At 45.1% G+C, this 21,781-nt stretch overlaps 2 protein-coding genes across 2 annotated transcripts in view; one reads left to right on the forward strand and one right to left on the reverse strand.

Annotated features, from left to right (window-relative positions):
• Nucleotides 1–21,781, reverse strand: part of LOC123751416 (alpha-2-macroglobulin-like) — a 622,101-nt gene that overhangs the window by 487,192 nt on the left and 113,128 nt on the right.
• The window catches only part of LOC138349720 (alpha-1-inhibitor 3-like), a 259,543-nt gene that overhangs the window by 125,770 nt on the left and 111,992 nt on the right, over nt 1–21,781 (forward strand). Inside the window, exons 23-26 of the mRNA XM_069314610.1 lie at nt 2,435–2,708; nt 3,450–3,601; nt 6,262–6,474; nt 15,346–15,796. Coding sequence (XP_069170711.1) covers nt 2,435–2,708; nt 3,450–3,601; nt 6,262–6,474; nt 15,346–15,796 — 1,090 coding nt within the window. The remainder of the gene's footprint in view (nt 1–2,434; nt 2,709–3,449; nt 3,602–6,261; nt 6,475–15,345; nt 15,797–21,781) is intronic.

A 21,781-nucleotide genomic window follows, 5' to 3' on the forward strand; every position in this document is an offset into this window, starting at 1 on the left:
ATCACGCAAGCCAAGCAAACAAAACCGTTCATTTGTCACCAGCGACAACTGCAGAAACTGCAACATTAACTCCCGCTGCTGAGGCGCCAAGACCCTCCCCCTCAAACACGACCAGATGCCACCCCAATCCAACACGGTAACAAGTCCTCCGAGGCAACAACACCCCATATACAGCCTTACACAAAAAGGAAAACAAAGAAAGGATGACGGCAGAGCGCCCGAAGAATCTCCACAGCCCAAGAATAAACAGGGGGGGTAAACAAAGCTACCTCCCAACTAACCTCCAAATTAACCAAGCAAAGCAACTGAACCGAATGGAGCAGAAAAAAAACAGCGCATTTACCCCCCCATCCTCGCCTAGAACCAGCCCTGACACAGCGAGACCCAGAAGAGGGCCCTGGCCTTAGTAAAGACGTCGGGAATACCAACACCTCCCTCCCTCACCCCTAACACCAGCGTCGAATGACATACCGGCTGATAATGACCACACCACACATACTTGTACACCAGCCTCTCCAGATCCAAGGCCTTCCGGCGATCCAAGGAAAGCACCGAGCCATCAACCACCACACTCGGCAACAGAACCTTACACGCAACAACCAACGCCCGCTGTAGATCGTCAACTGACGACACGACAAATAACCCAACCGCAACCCCAACTGAACGAGAGACAGCTCCCCAATTCCTCTTCATGGAATGGTCATAAGAGGCAAACCAGGTAACCCCAAAAACCCGAAGCGACAATACCACCGGAAACCCCGACCCCCCCTACACCAGGCGGGAGGCCCATTCACCGATACCCATCAACACAACTTTGCAGGATTTGCCCCCGTGGCAGACTCAAACCGCAGGAGAACGTCCTGAACAGCACCAACCGAACCCACTGAAGCCACAACAAAACGGTATCGTCAGCATACCTGCAAATAGGCTGCCGAAGAGGCGAAGGCAGAAGAGGAGGCACAATCAAGGAACATGCCTTGACCGCCCGAAAAAGACGTTCCTGAAAAATCACATACAAGAGCATAGACATGGGGCACCCCTGATGCACAGAACGGCAAATCGAAAAAAGGAACTAAAAAACCCATTCACACAAACGCGACTGTGACACCTGGCATACAACATGCGCACCCAATCCACAAACATCGACGGAAACCCAAACCGCTCCATCGCACGGAGCTCAAACGTCAACGACACCCGATTGAAGGCCTTCGACCAGTCCAAGCTGATCATCGCCGCTGAAAAGCGATACTCGGACGAGTACAGAAGCACGTCACGAATCAAAATTGCAATTCACAAGGGCACAACCAGGAACACCACAAAACTGCTCCACAGAGAGCACCGCCGCCCGACAACGCCACCGCGACAAGCTAAAACCTTAGACAAAATCTTATAATCAACATTGAAGAGCGTAATAGGCCTCTAATTCGAAAAAAAACTGCAAATCGCTCGGCTTCGGGAGCAGCCGCACGATCCCGTCATAATAGGAGTCAGGCAGGGCACCCACCTGCAGACAAGCCTGCACCACCTCCAAAAGGACCTCTCCCAACACATCCCAAAAGGTAATATAGAACTCAACGGGAAGGCCATCCACACTGGGTACCTTTCCCGTACGAAACGACCGGACCTCATCCAGGAGTTCCCCCAACGAAACATCCCTCACCAAGCGGGCACACTCCGCCTCTGACAAACCAGGGTACACCCATCCAAAAAAAAATCTGCGAGCACACCATCCCCTTGCACCACCCCATAGAGCGCCTTCAATTCCCGCCGCATGTAAAGCAGAACCGCCTCCATGCAAGAAAAAACAGAACCATCAGGTGGCCGAAGGCCCGTAAGAAGAACAGAATCCCTCGCAGCCTTCTCACACCCTAAAAGAAAGGGGAAGAGCCTCTCCCATCCACATGCTCAGCCACACGAGCACGCACCCGAACACCTTCAGCCAACTCTGTATGCAACCTACAAATACGCTCCTTACACTCAAAAATCTCCCCAAAGCAGTCAACCCCAGCATTCAACCGCACATACACACTAGACAGTCGAGCCTGAAGCAACCCGCAGCAGGCCAAACCTCCTGGCTGCCTCCTGCTTAGCGACAACGCCAAAAAACCTCCAACACTTCACCTTACACCACTCCCACCAAACGAAGAGAGAAGAGAAGGCAGCCCTCCAGGCAAGGATCCCAACCAACCAGACCCAAAACTGGGCACATATACGCGGACAACGTAACAACCAACAATTAAGTTTCTTCCAACCCAGACCTGACTCCGGTCACCAACAAGTACCACCAACAAACAATGATCAGACAAAGATTTTCAGAATGAAATAATTGAAAGTAAGTTATGTGTTAGGAACTGATGATTGAATTTGCAAGAACATGCAGTAGAGTTCAACATTCAGGCGATCCTATAACAATATGTTATCACATTTCTAACAGGGAGGAATTGATGGAAGTGACTCTCCCGTGCCTCTAACAGCCTATGTGATGATTGCTCTCCTTGAGGCGAATGACAAGTCATGCAGCCAGGCCGACTGTTTGGCTGCCCAGTGTCTACAAGCAGACTCCTCCTCTGACCCCTACGTTATGGCGCTCAAAGCCTATGCTTTCGCCTTGGCTAAGCTTCCTGAAGCCGAAGTAATTCTCCAGAAATTGCTGGAACAAGCTGTTGTGACAAAGAACTCCACTCACTGGGAGCTGCCCAAGGGACCAGGTATAGTCGGGGGGAAGAAGGGTATAAGGTGTTACCTTAGTAAGTGCGTAAGCACTATATTTATTTCTCTTTAACTTTGCTTACGACTGAATAATCTTGCTGGTTGTACTGACAAGTAGTTATGGTTATAATTTTAGGCGAGCTTGATAGGCCTTAAATAAAGCTAAAATACAAAAAAATTGAGGTGAATGTCATTCATTATTGTTTTATTAAATGCAACTCCTAGAATAATTTATATTTGAAAATAAACACAGGTAAATCAGTATAAATATATCTAATCAAAGAACCCGTGTATTGTGGCTTGATATTTGCAGCCTAATCAAAATATTCACGTAATAAATTTTGTTCGGTTAAAAAGAAGTTTTAAATAGAATTTTAGTTTTAAGATGATAGTTTACAGCATTTATTTTAATTTATTTTACATTTCATTCACGTAGACCATCAGAGCCTCGAACCAAATGCCACAAAAGCAGACAACTTTAGTTCTACCAACCAGGCTACAAGCACCACAACTGGTATCTGACTGAGAAACCAGCTGTCTCTCTGAGCTCCTCCCTTATTGTGGGTGCTCGTAGCTTGGTTGGTAGAACAAGTCTTCTGCTTTGTTGGTTCTGGGTTCGAGGCTCTGATGGGCAAAGCGAAAAAAAATTATTATCTACGTGTCTTGTGGTCAGGGATATATTTTACCTGTGTCCAAATGATTGATATGTTTCATACAACAATTACTTATTGTATAATCAGGCAAGACGAAGGCTGTAGGGGTGGAAACAGCTGGCTACGCCATCATGGCCATGATGACCCTTGACCCTAAACAATACGAGCAGCAGGCTAGGAAGGTGGTCAAGTGGATCACGGCGCAGAGGAATGGCCAAGGAGGATTCTATTCCACACAGGTAATATTCTCCTTCGTTACCCACATGCCTTGCCTATACATCCATCGTCGTTACCCAACATGTCTTGCCTATACAACCATCGTCGTTACCCAACATGTCTTGCCTATACAACCATCGTCGTTACCCAACATGTCTTGCCTATACATCCATCGTCGTTACCCAACATGTCTTGCCTATACAACCATCGTCGTTACCCACATGTCTTGCCTATACAACCATCATTGTTACCCACATGTCTTGCCTATACAACCATCATTGTTACCCACATGTCTTGCCTATACAACCATCATTGTTACCCACATGTCTTGCCTATACAACCATCATTGTTACCCACATGTCTTGCCTATACATCCATCGTCGTTACCCACATGTCTTGCCTATACAACCATCATAGTGACTCAACATGTCTTGCCTATACAACCATCATTGTTACCTACATGTCTTGCCTATACATCCATCATTGTTACCCAACATGTCTTGCCTATACAACCATCATAGTGACTCAACATGTCTTGCCTATACAACCAACCATTTTATTGCATGGAAATTTAGCAGAATTTTGTTTACTTTCATGTTCTTTAGCAATAGAAGAACTCGTATGATTTCTTTTGAACAAAAGAAATGCTGATATGAAAGAAACTGACAAAGAAATATACACAAGTTGAGCACTGTGGAGCGGAAAACATATTTCTGGGCGGTCCTCTATGTAGCAGCCCAGTATAATAAGTCCTTGTACCACAGAACCTCCAGTATATTAAGACTTTGTACCACAGAACTCCCAGTGTATTAATTAAGTTCTTGTATCACAGAACCCCCAGTGTATTAAGTCCTTGTTCCACAGAACTCCCATTGTATTAAGCACTTGTACCACAGAACCCCCCAGTGTATTAATCCCTAGTGCCACAGAACCCCCAGTGTATTAAGTCCTTATACCACAGAACCCCCAGTGTATTAAGTCCTTGTTCCACAGTCCCCGCGAGCTCCAGATGTTAAGGCGCAGTAGACGGCTGTCTGGTGTTGCTCCCTCGGTGGTGGTAGTGGCGGAGTCTGAGCCTTGCCTTTATTCTGCGGTTTCCTTCATGTGTTTTAGGGATGTGTTAGGATAAGTGGAAGCCACTGTTTTGTGCTTCTTTTCTGTCTTCTTCCCGTTATTTGTGTTTAGAGTTGGATTTGTAACCTTAAATAAGGAAATCAGGGGTCTGGTGTTACTGGCGGTGGGACTCGAGTGCTTCACTATAGTCTTGATGGTTGCCATGTTTCATGAGGGGCCCCTTACATTCTGACTTGCCACCGGTAGTTGACTTTTGGAGTTCTTTATCCATGCTCTCCTCTTAAGTGGAGTAGGAAACTCGTTCGTTATTCACGTGTTGCCTGCCATGTTTTGTGAAATATATGATCTATTCTCAGGTTATCTTGAGATGATTTCGTTGCTTAGCGTCCCCGCTCCCCGGTCCTCAACCAGGCCTCCTTTTTGTTACACATCCCCAGGAAACAACCCGTAGCAGGTGTCTAACTCCCAGGTACTTATTTATTGCTAGGTAACAGGGGCATCTGGGTGATAGAAACATTTTGCCCATTTGTCTCCACCTCCACCGGGATCGAACCCGGAACCTCAGGACTACGAATCCGAAGTGCTGTCCACCCAGCTGTCAGGTGCCTGACAGGCATAATGGCGCCCTGATAGCTAGGCATGATGTAGGCATAAAGTTTATACCGAAGTAGTGTGAAAGTGTTATACGACAATGAGTACTGGGAAGACGGGATACCACGAGTGTAACTCTCCTCCTGGAATTACACTTAGATAATTATCCCGTCCACTGGTTGGTGTTCACTGTTACTTGGATTTCTCGCTGAGTATACAGATAAAATATCAGCCCCTTCGACTCCTGTCTGGGTCCTCGCTTCAGGTGTGGGTGTTGCCTGTACCTGGGATGTCTCGTCACACACAGGCAGGACTAGCCTTGTTGCAGGTGGTGCTTCAGGTGTGTGTGTTGCCTGTACTCGGGACGTGACGGGCGCACCACATCTCCTCACATGTCTAGAATAACTGTAAACAATACTAAAGAGGTCCCTCTATTCTACTAATTAAATTTACATAATGGAGCGGTACTTGGGGATGTGGCAACAGTGAGAAGTTGGCCGTATTTTGTGAGTTGTGTTGGTGGGACAACACTAGCTCCTTGTCTTGATAGTGTTTAGGTGGAAAATGTTTAAGGTTGACTGCAAAACATGTTTGTATGAACAAGATGGATATTACATTTGTGAAATTTGTCTGCATATTAAAAACGAATGGAACCTTAGCTAATTAAGAAATTAATATTGCTAACCAAATGTAAGAGTTAGGGTAGTTTGATGGTGAGAGCTGTGGGTTAGGTAATATGAGAAACACAAGTACTTTGAGAATATCAGCATGAAGAGGGGAATGTGCGAAGCAAGTGATTGACATTACACAATACTTGCACCAGTACATATATTACTTGTAATTGTTCAACGGAATTATGTTTACTGAAACTTTTCCAAATCTATGGTGTTGAATCTGAAACTGATACATAGGTACACAATGAAACATATTTTCAGTTAAAGGAAGCATCGTGAATGTTAGGGGAAAATCATAATTGAAAAAGTCTTTGCTAACAGGACGTTTTGTGCCCAATACGCAGGATACGGTGGTGGCCCTCCAGGCGCTGGCACTGTACGAGACCCACTTGTACCAGGGACCTCTGAACGTGGTGGCAACGGTGACAGCTAGCGGCCTGGCACACCCCTTCACCGTCACCGACGACAACAAACTGCTGCAGCAGTTGGTAAAGCTGCCCACTGTTCCCACCAAGGTCTCCATCACTATGGAGGGCCAGGGATGTGCTGTCTTGCAGGTGAGCTTACTCTGTTAGTCTTTCTGTGTACGTGTGTTTGTGGCTGTGTGAGTGTATGTGTATGTGCGTGTGTCTGTCGCTGTGTGAGTGTATGTGTGTGCATGTGTCTGTGTACGTGTGTCTGTCGCTGTGTGAGTGTATGTCAGTGCGTGTGTACGTATGTCTGTGGTTGTGTGTGCGTGTGACTGTGGCTGTGTGTGCGTATGTGTGTGTGCGTGTGTCTGTCGCTGTGTGAGTGTATGTGTGTGCATGTGTCTGTGTACGTGTGCTTGTGGCTGTGTGAGTGTGTCTGTCGCTGTGTGAGTGTATGTGTGAGTGTGTCTGTGTACGTGTGTTTGTGGCTGTGTGAGTGTATGTGTGTGTGTGTGTCTGTCGCTGTGTGAGTGTATGTCAGTGCGTGTGTACGTGTGTCTGTGGTTGTGTGTGCGTGTGTCTGTCACTGTGTGAGTGTATGTCTGTGCGTGTGTACGTGTGTCTGTGGTTGTGTGTGCGTGTGTCTGTGGTTGTGTGAGTGTATGTGTGTGTACGTGTGTCTGTGGTTGTGTGTGCGTATGTGTGTGTGTGTGTGTCTGTCGCTGTGTGAGTGTATGTTAGTGCGTGTGTACGTGTGTCTGTGGTTGTGTGCGTGTGTCTGTCGCTGTGTGAGTGTGTCTGTGTACGTGTGTCTGTGGTTGTGTGTGCGTATGTGTGTGTGTGTGTGTCTGTCGCTGTGTGAGTGTATGTCAGTGCGTGTGTACGTGTGTCTGTGGTTGTGTGTGTGTGTGTACTCACCTAGTTGTGCTTGCGGGGGTTGAGCTCTGGCTCTTTGGTCCCGCCTCTCAACTGTCAATCAACAGGTGTACAGGTTCCTGAGCCTATTGGGCTCTATCATATCTACACTTGAAACTGTGTATGGAGTCAGCCTCCACCACATCACTTCCGAATGCATTCCATTTGTCAACCACTCTGACACTAAAAAAGTTCTTTCTAATATCTCTGTGGCTCATTTGGGCACTCAGTTTCCACCTCTGTCCCCTAGTGCGTGTGCCCCTTGTGTTAAAGAGCCTGTCTTTATCAACCCTGTCAATTCCCTTGAGGATCTTGAATGTGGTGATCATGTCCCCCTTAACTCTTCTGTCTTCCAACGAAGTGAGGTTTAATTCCCGTAGTCTCTCCTCGTAGCTCATACCTCTCAGCTCGGGTACTAGTCTGGTGGCAAACCTTTGAACCTTTTCCATTTTAGTCTTATGCTTGACTAGATATGGACTCCATGCTGGTGCCGCATACTCCAGGATTGGTCTGACATATGTGGTATATAATGTTCTGAAAGATTCCTTACACAAGTTTCTAAAGGCTAGCTAGCCTTTAGAAACTAGCCAACCTGCCATATTACCAGGCTACCATATATGCCAGGCTAGCCAACCTGGCATATGCTGCTGCTGTTATCCTCTTGATATGAGCATCAGGGGACAGGTCTGGCGTGATATCAACCCCCAGGTCTTTCTCTCTCTCGGACTCTTGAAGTATTTCATCTCCCAAGTGATACCTTGTATCTGGTCTCCTGCTTCCTACCCCTATCTTCATTACATTACATTTGCTTGGGTTAAACTCTAACAGCCATTTGTTCGACCATTCCTGCAGCTTGTCCAGGTCTTCTTGAAGCCTCAAGCTGTGTGTCTGTCGCTGTGTGAGTGTATGTGTGTGTACGTGTGTCTGTCGCTGTGTGAGTGTATGTGTGTACGTGTGTCTGTGTACGTGTGTCTGTGGCTGTGTGCGTATGTGTGTGCGTGTGTCTGTCGCTGTGTGAGTGTATGTGTGTGCGTGTGTCTGTGGCTGTGTGTGCGTATGTGTGTGCATGTGTCTGCCGCTGTGTGAGTGTATGTGTGTGCGTGTACTCACCTATTTGTGCTTGCGGGATCGAGCATTGACTCTTGAATCCCGCTTTTCCAGCCATCGGTTGTTTACAGCAATGACTCCTGTCCCATTTCCCTATCATACCTATTTTTAAAAGTATGAATAGAGTTTGCTTGCACAACCTGTTCCCCAAGTGCATTCCATTTTTCCACTACTCTCACGCTAAAAGAAAACTTCCTAACATCTCTGTGACTCATCTGAGTTTCCAGTTTCCACCCATGCCCCCTTGTTCTGTTATTATTACGTGTGAACATTTCATCTATTTCCACTTTGTCAATTCCCCTAAGTATTTTATATGTTCCTATCATATCACCTCTTTCCCTTCTTTTCTCTTGTGTCGTAAGGTTCAGTTCCCTCAGACGCTCCTCATATCCCATCCCTCGTAACTCTGGGACAAACCTCGTCGCAAACCTCTGAACCTTCTCTAGTTTCTTTATGTGTTTCTTCAGGTGGGGGCTCCATGATGGTGCGGCATACTCTAAGACTGGTCTCACGTAGGCAGTGTAAAGCGCCCTAAAAGCCTCCTCACTTAGGTTTCTGAATGAAGTTCTAATTTTCGCCAGTGTAGAGTACGCTGCTGTCGTTATCCTATTTATATGTACCTCAGGAGTTAGATTAGGTGTCACATCCACTACCAGGTCTCTTTCTCGATTCGTTACAGGTAGGCAGTTCTCCTTCATTGTGTACTGTCCCTTTGGTCGCCTATCACCTGATCCCATTTCCATAAGTTTACATTTACTAGTGTTGAACTCCAGTAGCCATTTCCCTGACCATCTCTGCAACCTGTTTAAGTCCTCTTGGAGGATCCTACAATCCTCATCTGTCACAACTCTTCTCATTAATTTTGCGTCATCCGCAAACATAGACATGTAGGATTCCACTCCTGTAAACATATCATTTACGTAAATTAGAAAGAGGATTGGGCCCAGCACCGATCCTTGAGGTACTCCACTCGTTACTGTTCGCCAGTCCGACTTTTCGCCCCTTACCATTACCCTTTGGCTCCTTCCTGTTAGGTAGTTCTTCACCCATACTAGGGCCTTTCCGCTTACTCCTGCCTGCCTCTCAAGTTTGTGTACTCCTGCGGTACTGTATCAAAGGCCTTTTGGCAGTCAAGAAATATGCAGTCTGCACAGCCTTCTCTGTACTGCCTTATCCTTGTTACTTTGTCATAGAATTCTAAAAGGTTTGTTAGGCATGATTTACCTGTCCAGAACCCATGTTGGTGCTTGTTTACATACCCAATGCTCTCCAGGTGCTCAACAAGTCTTAGCCTAATTATTCTTTCAAGTATTTTGCAGGGGATGCTTGTCAGTGATAGTGTGTCTGTGTACGTGTGTCTGTGGCTGTGTGTGCGTATGTGTGTGCATATGTGTGTGCATGTGTCTGTCGCTGTGTGTGTGTAAATCTGTCGCTGTGTGAGTGTATGTCTGTGCGTGTGTCTGTCGCTCTGTGTGCGTATGTCTGTGGCTGCGTGTGTGTATTCACCTAGTTGTGTTTGCGGGGGATGAGCTCTGCTCTTTCGGCCCACCTCTCAGCTGTCAATCAATCAACTGTTACAAACTACTAATATTTTTCACACACACACACACACACACACACACACACACACACACACACACACACACACACACACACACACACACACACACACACACACACACACACACACACACACACACACACACACACACACACACACACACACACACACACACACACACACACACACACAGGGGCCTCGTAGCCTGGTGGATAGCGCGCAGGACTCGTAATTCTGTGGCGCGGGTTCGATTCCTGCACGAGGCAGAAACAAATGGGCAAAGTTTCTTTCACCCTAAGTGCCCCTGTTACCTAGCAGTAAATAGGTACCTGGGAGTTAGTCAGCTGTCACGGGCTGCTTCCTGGGGTGTGTGTGTGTGGTGTGGGAAAAAAAAAGTAGTTAGTAAACAGTTGATTGACAGTTGAGAGGCGGGCCGAAAGAGCAAAGCTCAACCCCCGCAAAAACACAACTAGTAAACACAACTAGTAAACACACACACACACACAACACACACACACACACACACACACACAGAAGAGTAAGGGGAGACATGATCACTACCTACAAAATCCTCATGGAAATTGACAGGGTAGCTAAGGATAAACTGTTTAACACAGGTGGTACACGAACAAGGGGACACATGTGAAAACTGAATGTCAGAGTGGGTGACAAATGAAATGCATTAAGAAGTGATGTGGTGGAGGTGACTCCATACACAGTTTCAAGTGTAGATATGATAGAGTACAATAGGCTAAGGAACCTGTACACCTGTTGATTGACGGTTGAGAGGCGGGTCTAAAGAGCCAGAGCTCAACCCCCGCAAGCACAATTAGGTGAGTACAATTAGGTGAGTACACACACACACACACACACACACACACACACACACACACACACACACACACACACACACACACACACACACTACACACATTAACTGGTAGGGCGCTCCAGTGGATAAGGGAGTACCTAAGCAATAGGAAGCAGAGAGTTACAGTGAGGGGGTGAGACCTCAGACTGGCGCGAAGTCACCAGTGGAGTCCTACAGGGCTCTGTACTTGGACCTATCCTGTTTCTGATAAAGGTAAATGATCTCCCAGATGGTATAGACTCATTCCTCTCAATTTTTACTGACGACACCAAAATTATGAGAAGGATTAAGAAAGAGGAGGACAGCTTGAGGCTTCAAGAAGACCTGGACAAGCTGCAGGAATGGTCGAACAAATGGTTGTTAAAGTTTAACCCAAGCAAATGTAATGTAATGAAGATAGGGGTAGGATGCAGGAGACCAGATACAAGGTACCATTTGGGAGATGAAATACTTCAAGAGTCAGAGAGAGAGAGAAAGACCTGGGGGTTGATATCACGCCAGACCTGTCCCCTGAAGCTCATATCAAGAGGATAACATCAGCAGCATATGCCAGGATGGCTAACTTAAGAACGGCCTTTAGAAACTTGTGTAAAGAATCTTTCAGAACATTATATACCACATATGTCTGACCAATCCTGGAGTATGCGGCTCCAGCATGGAGTCCATATCTAGTCAAGCATAAGACTAAACAGGAAAAGGTTCAAAGGTTTGCCACCAGACTAGTACCCGAGCTGAGAGGTATGAGCTACGAGGAGAGAGACTACGGGAATTAAACCTCACTTCGTTGGAAGACAGAAGAGTTATGGGGGACATGATCACCATATTCAAGATTCTCAAGGGAATCGACAGGGTTGATAAAGACAGGCTGTTTAACACAAGGGGCACACGCACTAGGGGACACAGGTGGAAACTGAGTGCCCAAATGAGCCACAGAGATATTAGAAAGAACTTTTTTAGTGTCAGAGTGGTTGACAAATGGAATGCATTAGGAAGCGATGTGGTGGAGGCTGACTCCATACACAGTTTCAAGTGTAGATATGATAGAATCCAATAGGCTCAGGAACCTGTACATCTGTTGATTGACGGTTGAGAGGCGGGACCAAAGAGCCAGAGCTCAACCCCGCAAGCACAACTAGGTGAGTACAACTAGGTGAGTACACACACACACACACACACACGCACACACACAGGAAGCAGCCCGTACCAGCTGTCTAACTCCCAGGTACCTATTTACTGCTAGGTAACAGGGGAATCAGGGTGAAAGAAACTTTGCCATTTGTTTCTGCCATCACTGGGGATCGAACCCGGACCCTAGAATAACGAGTCCAGAACGCTGTCTACTCAGCTATCAGGCCCCCGCGATAGTTGTACTCACCTAGTTGTGCTTACGGGGGTTGAGCTTTGGCTCTTCGGTCCCGCCTCTCAACTGTCAGTCAACTGGTGTACAAATTCCTGAGCCTACTGGGCTCTATCATATCTACATTTGAAACTGTATGGAGTCAGCCTCCACCACATCATTGCCTAATGCATTTTATTTACTAACTACTCTGACACTGAAAAAGTTCTTTCTAATGTCTCTGTGGCTCATTTGGGTACTCAGCTTCCACCTGTGTCCCCTTGTGCGTGCACCATCCCATGTTAAATAATCTATCTCTGTCTACCCGGTCAATTCCCCTTAGAATCTTGTATGTGGTGATCATGTCTCCCCGAGCTCTTCTGTCTTCCAGCGACGTGAGGTGCAGTTCCCTCAGCCTTTCCTCGTAACTCATGCCTCTTAGTTCTCGGATTAGTCTAGTGACATACCTCTGAACTTTTTCCAGTTTCATCCAAGGTACATGCTACATGCTGGGGCCGCATACTTCAGGAATGGTCTTACATATGTAGTATACAAGGTTCTGAAAGAGTCCTTACACAAGTTTCTGAAGGCAGTTCTGATGTTAGCCAGCCTCGCATACGCTGCCGATGTTATTCTTTTGATGTGGGCTTCAGGAGACAGGTTTAGTGTGATATCAACTCCTAGATCTTTCTGTCCGTTTCATGAAGGACTTCATCTCCCATTCTGTATCATGTGTCTGGTCTCCTATTTCCTCCCCCTAGTTTCATTACCTTACATTTACCTGGTTTGAAGTGTATGTGGCTGCGTGTGTATATGTCTGTGATTGGGTATGCGTATGTCTTTGGCTGTGTGTGCGTGTGTATGTGCATGTGTGTACTCACCTATTTATACTCACCTACTTGTACTCACCTATTTGTGCTCACCTATTTGTGCCTGCAGGATCGCGTATTGACTCTTGGATCCCGCCTTTCTAGCCATCGGTTGTTTACAGCAATGACTTCTGTCCCATTTCCCTATCATACCTAGTGTTAAAATTATGAATACAGTTTGCTTCCACAACCTGCTCCTTAAGAACATTCCATTTTCCCACTACTCTCATGCTAAAAGTATACTTCCTAACATCTCTGTGACTCATCTGATTTTCCAGCTTCCACCCATGTCCCCTCGTTCTGTAACTATTACGTGGGAACATTTCATCTATTTCCACTTTGTCAATTCCCCTAAGTATTTTCTACGTTCCTATCGTATCCCCCTTCTCCCTTCTTTTTTCTAGTGTCATAAGGCTCAGTTCCTTCAGGCGCTCTTCATATCCCATTCCTCTTAACGCTGGAACGAGCCTCGTCGCAAACTTCCAGTTTCCTTACGTGTTTCTTCAGGTGGGGACTCCATGATGGCATAGCATACTCTAAGATTGGTCTCACGTACCAATGGGGCGCCTGACAGCTGGGTGGACTTCGCTTCGGATTCGTAGTCCTGAGGTTCCGGGTTCGATCCCCGGTGGAGGCAGCGACAAATGGGCAAAAAGTTTCTTTCACCCTGATGCCCCCTGTTGCCTAGCAGTGAATAGGTACCTGGGTGTTAGACAGCTGCTACGGGCTGCTTCCTGGGGGTAGAAGCCTGGTCGAGGACCAGGCCGCAGGGACACTAAGCCCTGAAATCATCTCAAGATAACCTCAAGATAACGTAGGCAGTGAAAAGTGCCCTAAAAGCCTTCTCGCTTAGGTTTCTGAATGATGTTCTAACTTTTGCCAGTGTAGAGTACGCTGCTGTCATATGGGTGTGCATATGTCTTTGGTTGCGTGTGCGTATGTCTGTGGCTGTGTGCTCACAGCGATAGAAGCAAGCTTAATATTCATTGTAGGTACATTGCTTGAAATTATAATCACAAAATTCATTTGTGTGTCTTTAAAAACATAAATTAATAAATGAAACACAATGTAGTTTCACTAAGAACAGACCACGTTTCGCTAAATTACTTTCACTCTTGTTTTGTTTATTTTTAGCAGTTTATTACAAAGAATATCTAGGGGGGGGGGGGTCATGATTAGTAGAAATTTAAAGCCAAACAATTTGTATATAAATGTATGATTTATGCAGTACAGTTTTGGTCATCATACTTTAGGATTAACATTAATTCACTTGAACGAGTTCAGCGAAGGATAACTAAGTTTATCCCACAAACTAAAAACATTCCATATTCAGAAAGGATGAAAAACTTAGTTTACATTCGGTAGAAAAGTGAAGAGTTAAGAGTGACAGAATTGAATGGGCGTAACAAGAAGGATTGTAATAAGCTATTAAATATATCAACGCAAAATAGAACACGAAATAATGGATATAAATTGAATGGGTTTAAATTTATAAAAGACCTGGGTAAATACTAGTTTGAAAACAGAGTTGTTGATTTGTGGAACAAAGTACCAGGTTACATATTAGACGTGGGATCCCTTGATAGTTTCAAGCGTAGGATAGACATAGATAGAAGAGGTTGGGTGAATATAAACAGGAGCTGCCACGAGTGAGGCAATAGTCCTTCTGCAACGTCCTTAATTCTTGTTCTCATGTTCATAAAGGTAGTATTGACTGTCAGCTTCTCATGGTGGAAGTTGGTGTGTATGAGGCCAAAGGTTCATAAAGGTGGTATTGACTGCCAGCTTCTCATGGTGGAAGTTGGTGTGTATGAGGCCAAAGGTTCATAAAGGTGGTATTGACTGCCAGCTTCTCATGGTGGAAGTTGGTGTGTATGAGGCCAAAGGTTCATAAAGGTGGTATTGACTGCCAGCTTCTCATGGTGGAAGTTGGTGTGTATGAGGCCAAAGGTTCATAAAGGTGGTATTGACTGCCAGCTTCTCATGGTGGAAGTTGGCGTGTATGAGGCCAAAGGTTCATAAAGGTGGTATTGACTACCAGCTTCTCATGGTGGAAGTTGGCGAGTATGAGGCCAAAGGTTCATAAAGGTGGTATTGACTGCCAGCTTCTCATGGTGGAAGTTGGCGAGTATGAGGCCAAAGGTTCATAAAGGTGGTATTGACTGCCAGCTTCTCATGGTGGAAGTTGGCGAGTATGAGGCCAAAGGTTCATAAAGGTGGTATTGACTGCCAGCTTCTCATGGTGGAAGTTGGCGAGTACGAGGCCAAAGGCAAGCCAAGTAATGAGCTGCGATATTGTAACAATTGACATGCAGGCTTAGTGCATTCTGATAATTATTGCATTAACAATTTGTTTCAGGCTGTTCTGCGGTACAACATTCCTGAGGCTGAGGCGAGTGACGCCTTCGACATGACCGTCAACACAAACACCGTGCCGGATGAGAAGTGCGTCACTAAGCGCATCACTGTGTGCGCCTCCTACCGCCTCCCGGACGGCAAGTCCAATATGGCCGTCATTGAGGTCACTCTCATTTCCGGTTACATCCCAGAGAAAGATGATCTGAAGGAACTTCTTAAAAAGGATAAAAATATAAAGCGATATGATGTAGATGGCAGCAAGATAGCTTTCTATATTGAAGAATTAACTGCTAAAGACACTTGTGCAAACTTCCGTGTAATAAGAGACATAGAGGTGGAGGAGGTCAAGCCCGGCACAGTGCGTCTCTATGACTACTATCAGCCAGAGTTCCAGATCTCAAAGGTCAGTCCATCGTTCCGGGTTGTCTTTCCTTCCTCATCTTTCCTCAACAGCAAAATGCTATTTTTTATTCTGCTAAATATTTATAACTTAAATATAAAAAAATGAAATTAAATGAATTGACTTTCCGATAGAATATAATTTTTTGTAATAATTAAATTTGTCTTATTTAAAATGTATTGCATCACATTTTTATTACTGGAATAGTTTCCAGTTTCAGTACAAATTGATTTTGCTCTGTAGCTTTTGAACTATTCATGTATTCTTTCAAAGCACTCCTACATCATAGCTAGACCGAAATTGTACTTACAGATCTCTTAGAGCTTATGTATAATTATGGGTTGAATGTAACGAAATGGCCCTTTTTGGGCGGCCTAAATAGCTTGCCAGGTCCCGGCACTACTGACCCGTCACACCTCTAGACTTGTTCCCACCCACCCAGACACAGGAAAATAATCTGGTGAGCTCATAGTGGCGATAGGGATCCTAGAGTAACCTCATAATCGGTAAATACTGCCCAAGAAGTACTTGTGAACAAAGACAAATTGGGTGTCATTATGAGAGAGAACAGGAAAGAAGGGAAGAAGTAGGTTGCTGAATGCCAACATACTACGAGCCGCCTTTAAGCAGCCCCGAACAACACAGGGAACAACTACAGGAACAGGGAGCAAACGAAGCCGCCCAAACAAGCGAATTTCATGACTTTAAATGTTTGATTTCTGGGCTGGTCTTCGGTAGCTTTCCGGAGCAAATACCCAACAACGCCTTACAAATACAAATATTTATTCAGGTAAAGTACATACATACAGGGTGAGATACAAAAGTTGATGGATTTATAGATAGAGCTAGTACATACAATGCCTAAAGCCACTATTACGCAAAGCGTTTCGGGCAGACTTAGTGACGAAAACCAACTTTGAACTGCAAGAGAGAGTTATAAAGAAGCACAAAGATGAAAGGCTGGCCAGTGAGGGGGTGAGAAGCCGGGACCACAGAGCTTGGGGGGACGAACAGCTGATAAAGGTATCCCAGCTCCACAGACAAGGCGAGGGACTAGCAATATGCAACAGATAACGAGAAGCCAACACTGTAATAGCGTCTTCAACCCACAGCTCGAAAGTGTACAGCACACAGCTCTAAATATCTTACTATCACACCTAGACAGCAGCTTGTATGAGGGAAAGATTACAACACTGTCTGCAGGTATAAGTATAGTAGAGGACAAGGTCACCTGACACAACCTGACCTATGAGATTCCATCCGGCCGAACAGCTTTTCTCACATCCAGCTCCAATAGGTGCTTCTTGACCTCATCTCTTGTAATTTCGAACCTTTCCAAGGTCACCTGGTTTGCTGCCACCTCTCCTAGCGCCGTGACTTCTCCCTGTTCTATTGTAAAGACCTCCTGGAACCTTTTGTTGAGTTCTTCAAACACCTCTTTGTCATTCTCTGTGTTCCTGTCCTCGCCCACCCTAAGTTTCATCACCTGTTCCTTCACTGTTGTCTTCCTCCTGATGTGACTGTGTAGTAGCTTGGGTTCGGTCTTGGCTTTATTAGCTATATCGTTTTCATACCTTTTCTCAGCTGCTCTTCTCACACTGACATACTCGTTCCTGGTTCTCTGGTATCTCACTCTACTTTCTGGTGTTCTGTTATTACGGAAGTTCCTCCACGCCCTTTTGTTCAGCTCCTTTGCTAATAATACATAGGGAATAATACATTCCTTATTAAACCACGGATTCTTCCTTTGCTTCTCTGTTTTTTCCTGTCGGGCTGGGACAAACCTGCTTACAGCCTCCTGACATTGTGTGTGGTCTCCTGTGTGGTCTCCTGTGTGGTCTCCTGTGTGGTCTCCTGTGTGGTCTCCTGTGTGGTCTCCTGTGTGGTCTCCTGTGTGGTCTCCTGTGTGGTCTCCTGTGTGGTCTCCTGTGTGGTCTGGTCAACCTGCTCCCTTGTCGTCCTTGTGGAGGATCATGTGTCTTGCTTTAGTAATGTCCCCGGCGGTCACTCGTCCCTCGATAAAATCCTCGGTGAATCAGATACCTTTTATAGCGTTCGCCTTAGGCTCTTTTGTTCTCGTACTGGCATCCTGGGTGATATTTAGCGCCTTTCATTAATTAATTTATATATTTAATTTATTTATTTATATAGAAGAAGGAACATTGAGTTGTGAGAGTACATAACATTGGTGTCCTTACTTTCTGGCAAAGCCAATACCACGCTTAGCGTTAGGTCCTAAATCTAACAGATAAAGGTAAGATTATTAATACGTACATTATAGCAAAATTTGACCATAATAACTATAATATAAATTGATAGGAGTGATTACACTGATGAAGTTGCTTGTCTTAGATATTACAATTGTGGGAAATATATAGCACAAAATACAGTGTGAGTTAGAAGCACGTGGGAGGAAACTATGAGGAGGAAATTATGTGCTTTTTGGATTTTCGTTTGAATAAAGCATAGAATTGGAATATTTTTTTTAATTCATTAGGGAGTGAGTTCCTTAGACTGGGTCTTTTTATATGTATGGAGTGTTTGCACAGACTTAGTTTGACTCTGAGGATACTAAAGAGATATTTATTTCAGTTGTGGTGATAATGGGTTCTATTACATCTGTCAAGGAAGTGTTTCAGATCAGGATTATCATTTAGGAACAAGGTTTTGTACATGTAAATGGCACAAGAGAATGTGCGGAGTGAGGTTATGTTTAGCATGTTAAGGGGCGTAAACAGTGGGGCTGAGTGTTGTCTGAAGACAGAGTTTGTTATTGTTCTGATAACAGATTTTTGCTGAGTGAAGATGGGCTTGAGGTAGTGTGCAGAGGTTGAACCCCATGAACCTCACGTAAGATAGGGATAGATTAGCGTGTAGTATAATGAGAGGAGAGCAGAGTGGGGAACATTATATCTGATTTTAGAAAGTATACCGATAGTTTTTGAGACTTTTTTGGTTATGTGTTGTGTGTGGTGGTGAAGTGGAGTCTCTTGTCTATGTATAGACCAGGGAACTTCCACTCATTTTTATTGGTAATGTTAACATTGTCTATGTCAAGTTGAATTTGGTTTGATGATTTACTTCCAAATAAAATATAGTAAGTTATTTATATATTTAGTGTGAGTTTGTTGGTTGACATCCATGAGTGAACTTTTTGTAATTCATTATTGACAACATTATTTAGTGTGTGTGTGTGGGTTGGGGTTAGAATAGATGAGGGGAGTATCGTCAGCAAATAGTACTGGTTTAAGGGTGTCAGAAACACTTGACAAATCATTGATGTATACAAGAAATAGGAGAGGTCCCAAGATGCTGCCCTGAGACACTCTTACTGTTAATGGTAGAGTGGGAGAGGCTATGTTATTGATGGCTACATACTGGTATCTGTAAATAAGATAGGGTCGGACATAGTTCAGGTCAAGGCCTCGAAGTCCATAGTGGGGAAGTTTAAGTAAGAGGAAGTTATGGTTAACATTATCAATGGCCTTTCTCAGAGGCCAATTGCAAACTCATTTTTGTCAAGGGATTATGACAAAATCCAAGGGACCATTTGGACAATTTTGGACAGGGACAATTTTAAAAAGGTATTATAATTTCGTAGATTATATCAAACAGACTAATAGTGGCATCGTTGGTACTCTATTGGGAACGGAAGCCAAACTGGCAGCGACTTAATATGTTGAGTTTTACAAGGGAGGAGCAGAGCTGTTTGTAAATAAGGTGTGACACTCTAGGGATTTGTTGAACACCAGAGCTATGGGTGGCACAAGGGCATGGGAGGCGCTCTTGTATTTACCATAGATGGTAGTTCACTATCACAGGTTTGGTACTGAGGGAATTATAGCTATAATGTCTATCTGGCTGACTGGTAGATGAGTAGAGAGTTAAGACAGCGGCCGGTGAGATATGTAGTGACATGTGTCTGGGTCTGTGACATGTGTCTGGGTCTGTGGGATGTGTCTGGGTCTGTGGGGTGTGTGTGTGTAGTGTCCAGCGACAGTGAAGGTGCTACACAGTCTCCCCTGCCTACTGCCTCCTTGTGACACCTACTGACTTACTTACTCTAAGATTAAAGATATATACTAGGTGAAGGACTGCCACAGGGTCGTGCCACAAAGTAGTGCCACAGGGTCGTGTACTGGCGTTTCTAGCGTGACAGGTGTAGGGAGCCCCAATCAGTCACCCCCACACCTGTACACACACACAGGTGTGGAAGACGGCTAACGTAGTCCCGATATACAAGAAAGGGGATAGACAGGAGGCACTGAATTACAGGCCAGTGTCCCTAACCTGCATACCATGCAAGCTGATGGAGAAGATTGTGCAAAAAAAAACTAGTGGAGCATCTGGAGCGAAGGAACTTTGTAACACAGCATCAACATGGGTTCAGGGATGGCAGGTCCTGCCTCACAGGGTTACTTGAATTCTACGACCAGGCAACAAAAATCAGGCAAGAAAGAGAAGGGTGGGCAGACTGCATATTTTTGGATCGCCAGAAAAATTTTGACACAGTGCCACATAAGAGCCTAATGCACAAACTGGAGATGCAGACTGGAGTGAAAGGGAAGGTACTCCACTGGATAAGGGCCAATTGGCAAGCAACAGGAGACAACGAGTCAGTGTGAGGGGTGAAGTCTCGGATTGGCGAGACGTCACAAGTGGAGTCCCGCAGGGGTCAATCCTTGGACCTATACTGTTTCTGATATATGTAAATGATCTCCCAGAGTGTATAGACTCGTTTCTCTCAATGTTTGCTGATGATGCAAAAATTATGAGGAGGATTAATTAAGACAGAGGAAGATAGTATGAGGTTACAAGATGACCTAGACAGGCTGAAGCAATGGTCCAACAAATGGCTACTAAAGTTCAACCCGAGTAAATGTAAGGTAATGAAACTAAGGGGAGGAAATAGGAGGCCAGACACAGGGTACAGAATCTGAGATGAAGTCCTTATTGAAACAGACAGAGAGAAAGATCTAGGAGTTGATATCACACCAAACCTGTCTCTTGAAGCCCACATAAAAAGAATAACATCTGCGGCATATGCGAGGCTGGCTAACATCAGAACAGCCTTCAGGAACCTGTGTAAGGAATCATTCAGAATCTTGTATACCACATATGTAAGACCAATCCTGGAGTATGCGGCCCCAGCATGGAGCCCGTACCTTGTCAAGCACAAGACGAAGCTGGAAAAAGTTCAGAGGTATGCCACTAGACTAGTCCCAGAACTAAGAGGCATGAGTTACGAGGAAAGGTTGCAGGAAATGCACCTTACGACGCTGGAAGACAGAAGAGTAAGGGGAGACATGATCACAACCTACAAAATTATCAGAGGAATTGACAGGGTAGACAAAGATAAAGTGTTTAACACGGGTGGGACGCGAACAAGGGGACACAGGTGGAACTGAATACCCACATGAGCCACAGGGACGTTAGAAAGAACTTTTTCAGTGTCAGAGTAGTTAGTAAATGGAATGCATTAGGCAGTGATGTGATGGAGGCTGACTCCATACACAGTTTCAAATGTAGATATGATAGAGCCCAATAGGCTCAGGAATCTGTACACCAGTTGATTGACAATTGAGAGGTGGGACCAAAGAGCCAGAGCTCAACCCCCGCAAACACAACTAGGTGAGTAGTGCACTTGTACACCCCCCCCCCCACACACATACAGATGACTGTGATCTTGGTAATCTACAATCCCCCACCAAACAGTAGAAGACCCAGGCAGGAGTATGATGACAAACAACAAGCATGTATAGATGAACTGCAGAAGGCAGCAACACTAGCCCACAGAATGAGAGCGAAGCTGCTGATCATGGGGGACCTAAATCATGGAGAGATAAATTGGGAATCAAGGAATCCCCATGGAGGGGACGAAACGTGCGGAGCAAAATTAGTAGATGTTATAGACAGGAATTTCCTAACACAACATGTGAAGGAAGACACAAGGGAAAGAGGAGGAGATGCACCGAACCTATTAGACCTGATTTTCACCCAGAACGTAGAAGATATCGAGAATTTAGAGCATGAAATA

The sequence above is a fragment of the Procambarus clarkii genome, chromosome 79 (assembly GCF_040958095.1).
Source record: "Procambarus clarkii isolate CNS0578487 chromosome 79, FALCON_Pclarkii_2.0, whole genome shotgun sequence".
NCBI lineage: Eukaryota > Metazoa > Arthropoda > Malacostraca > Decapoda > Cambaridae > Procambarus > Procambarus clarkii.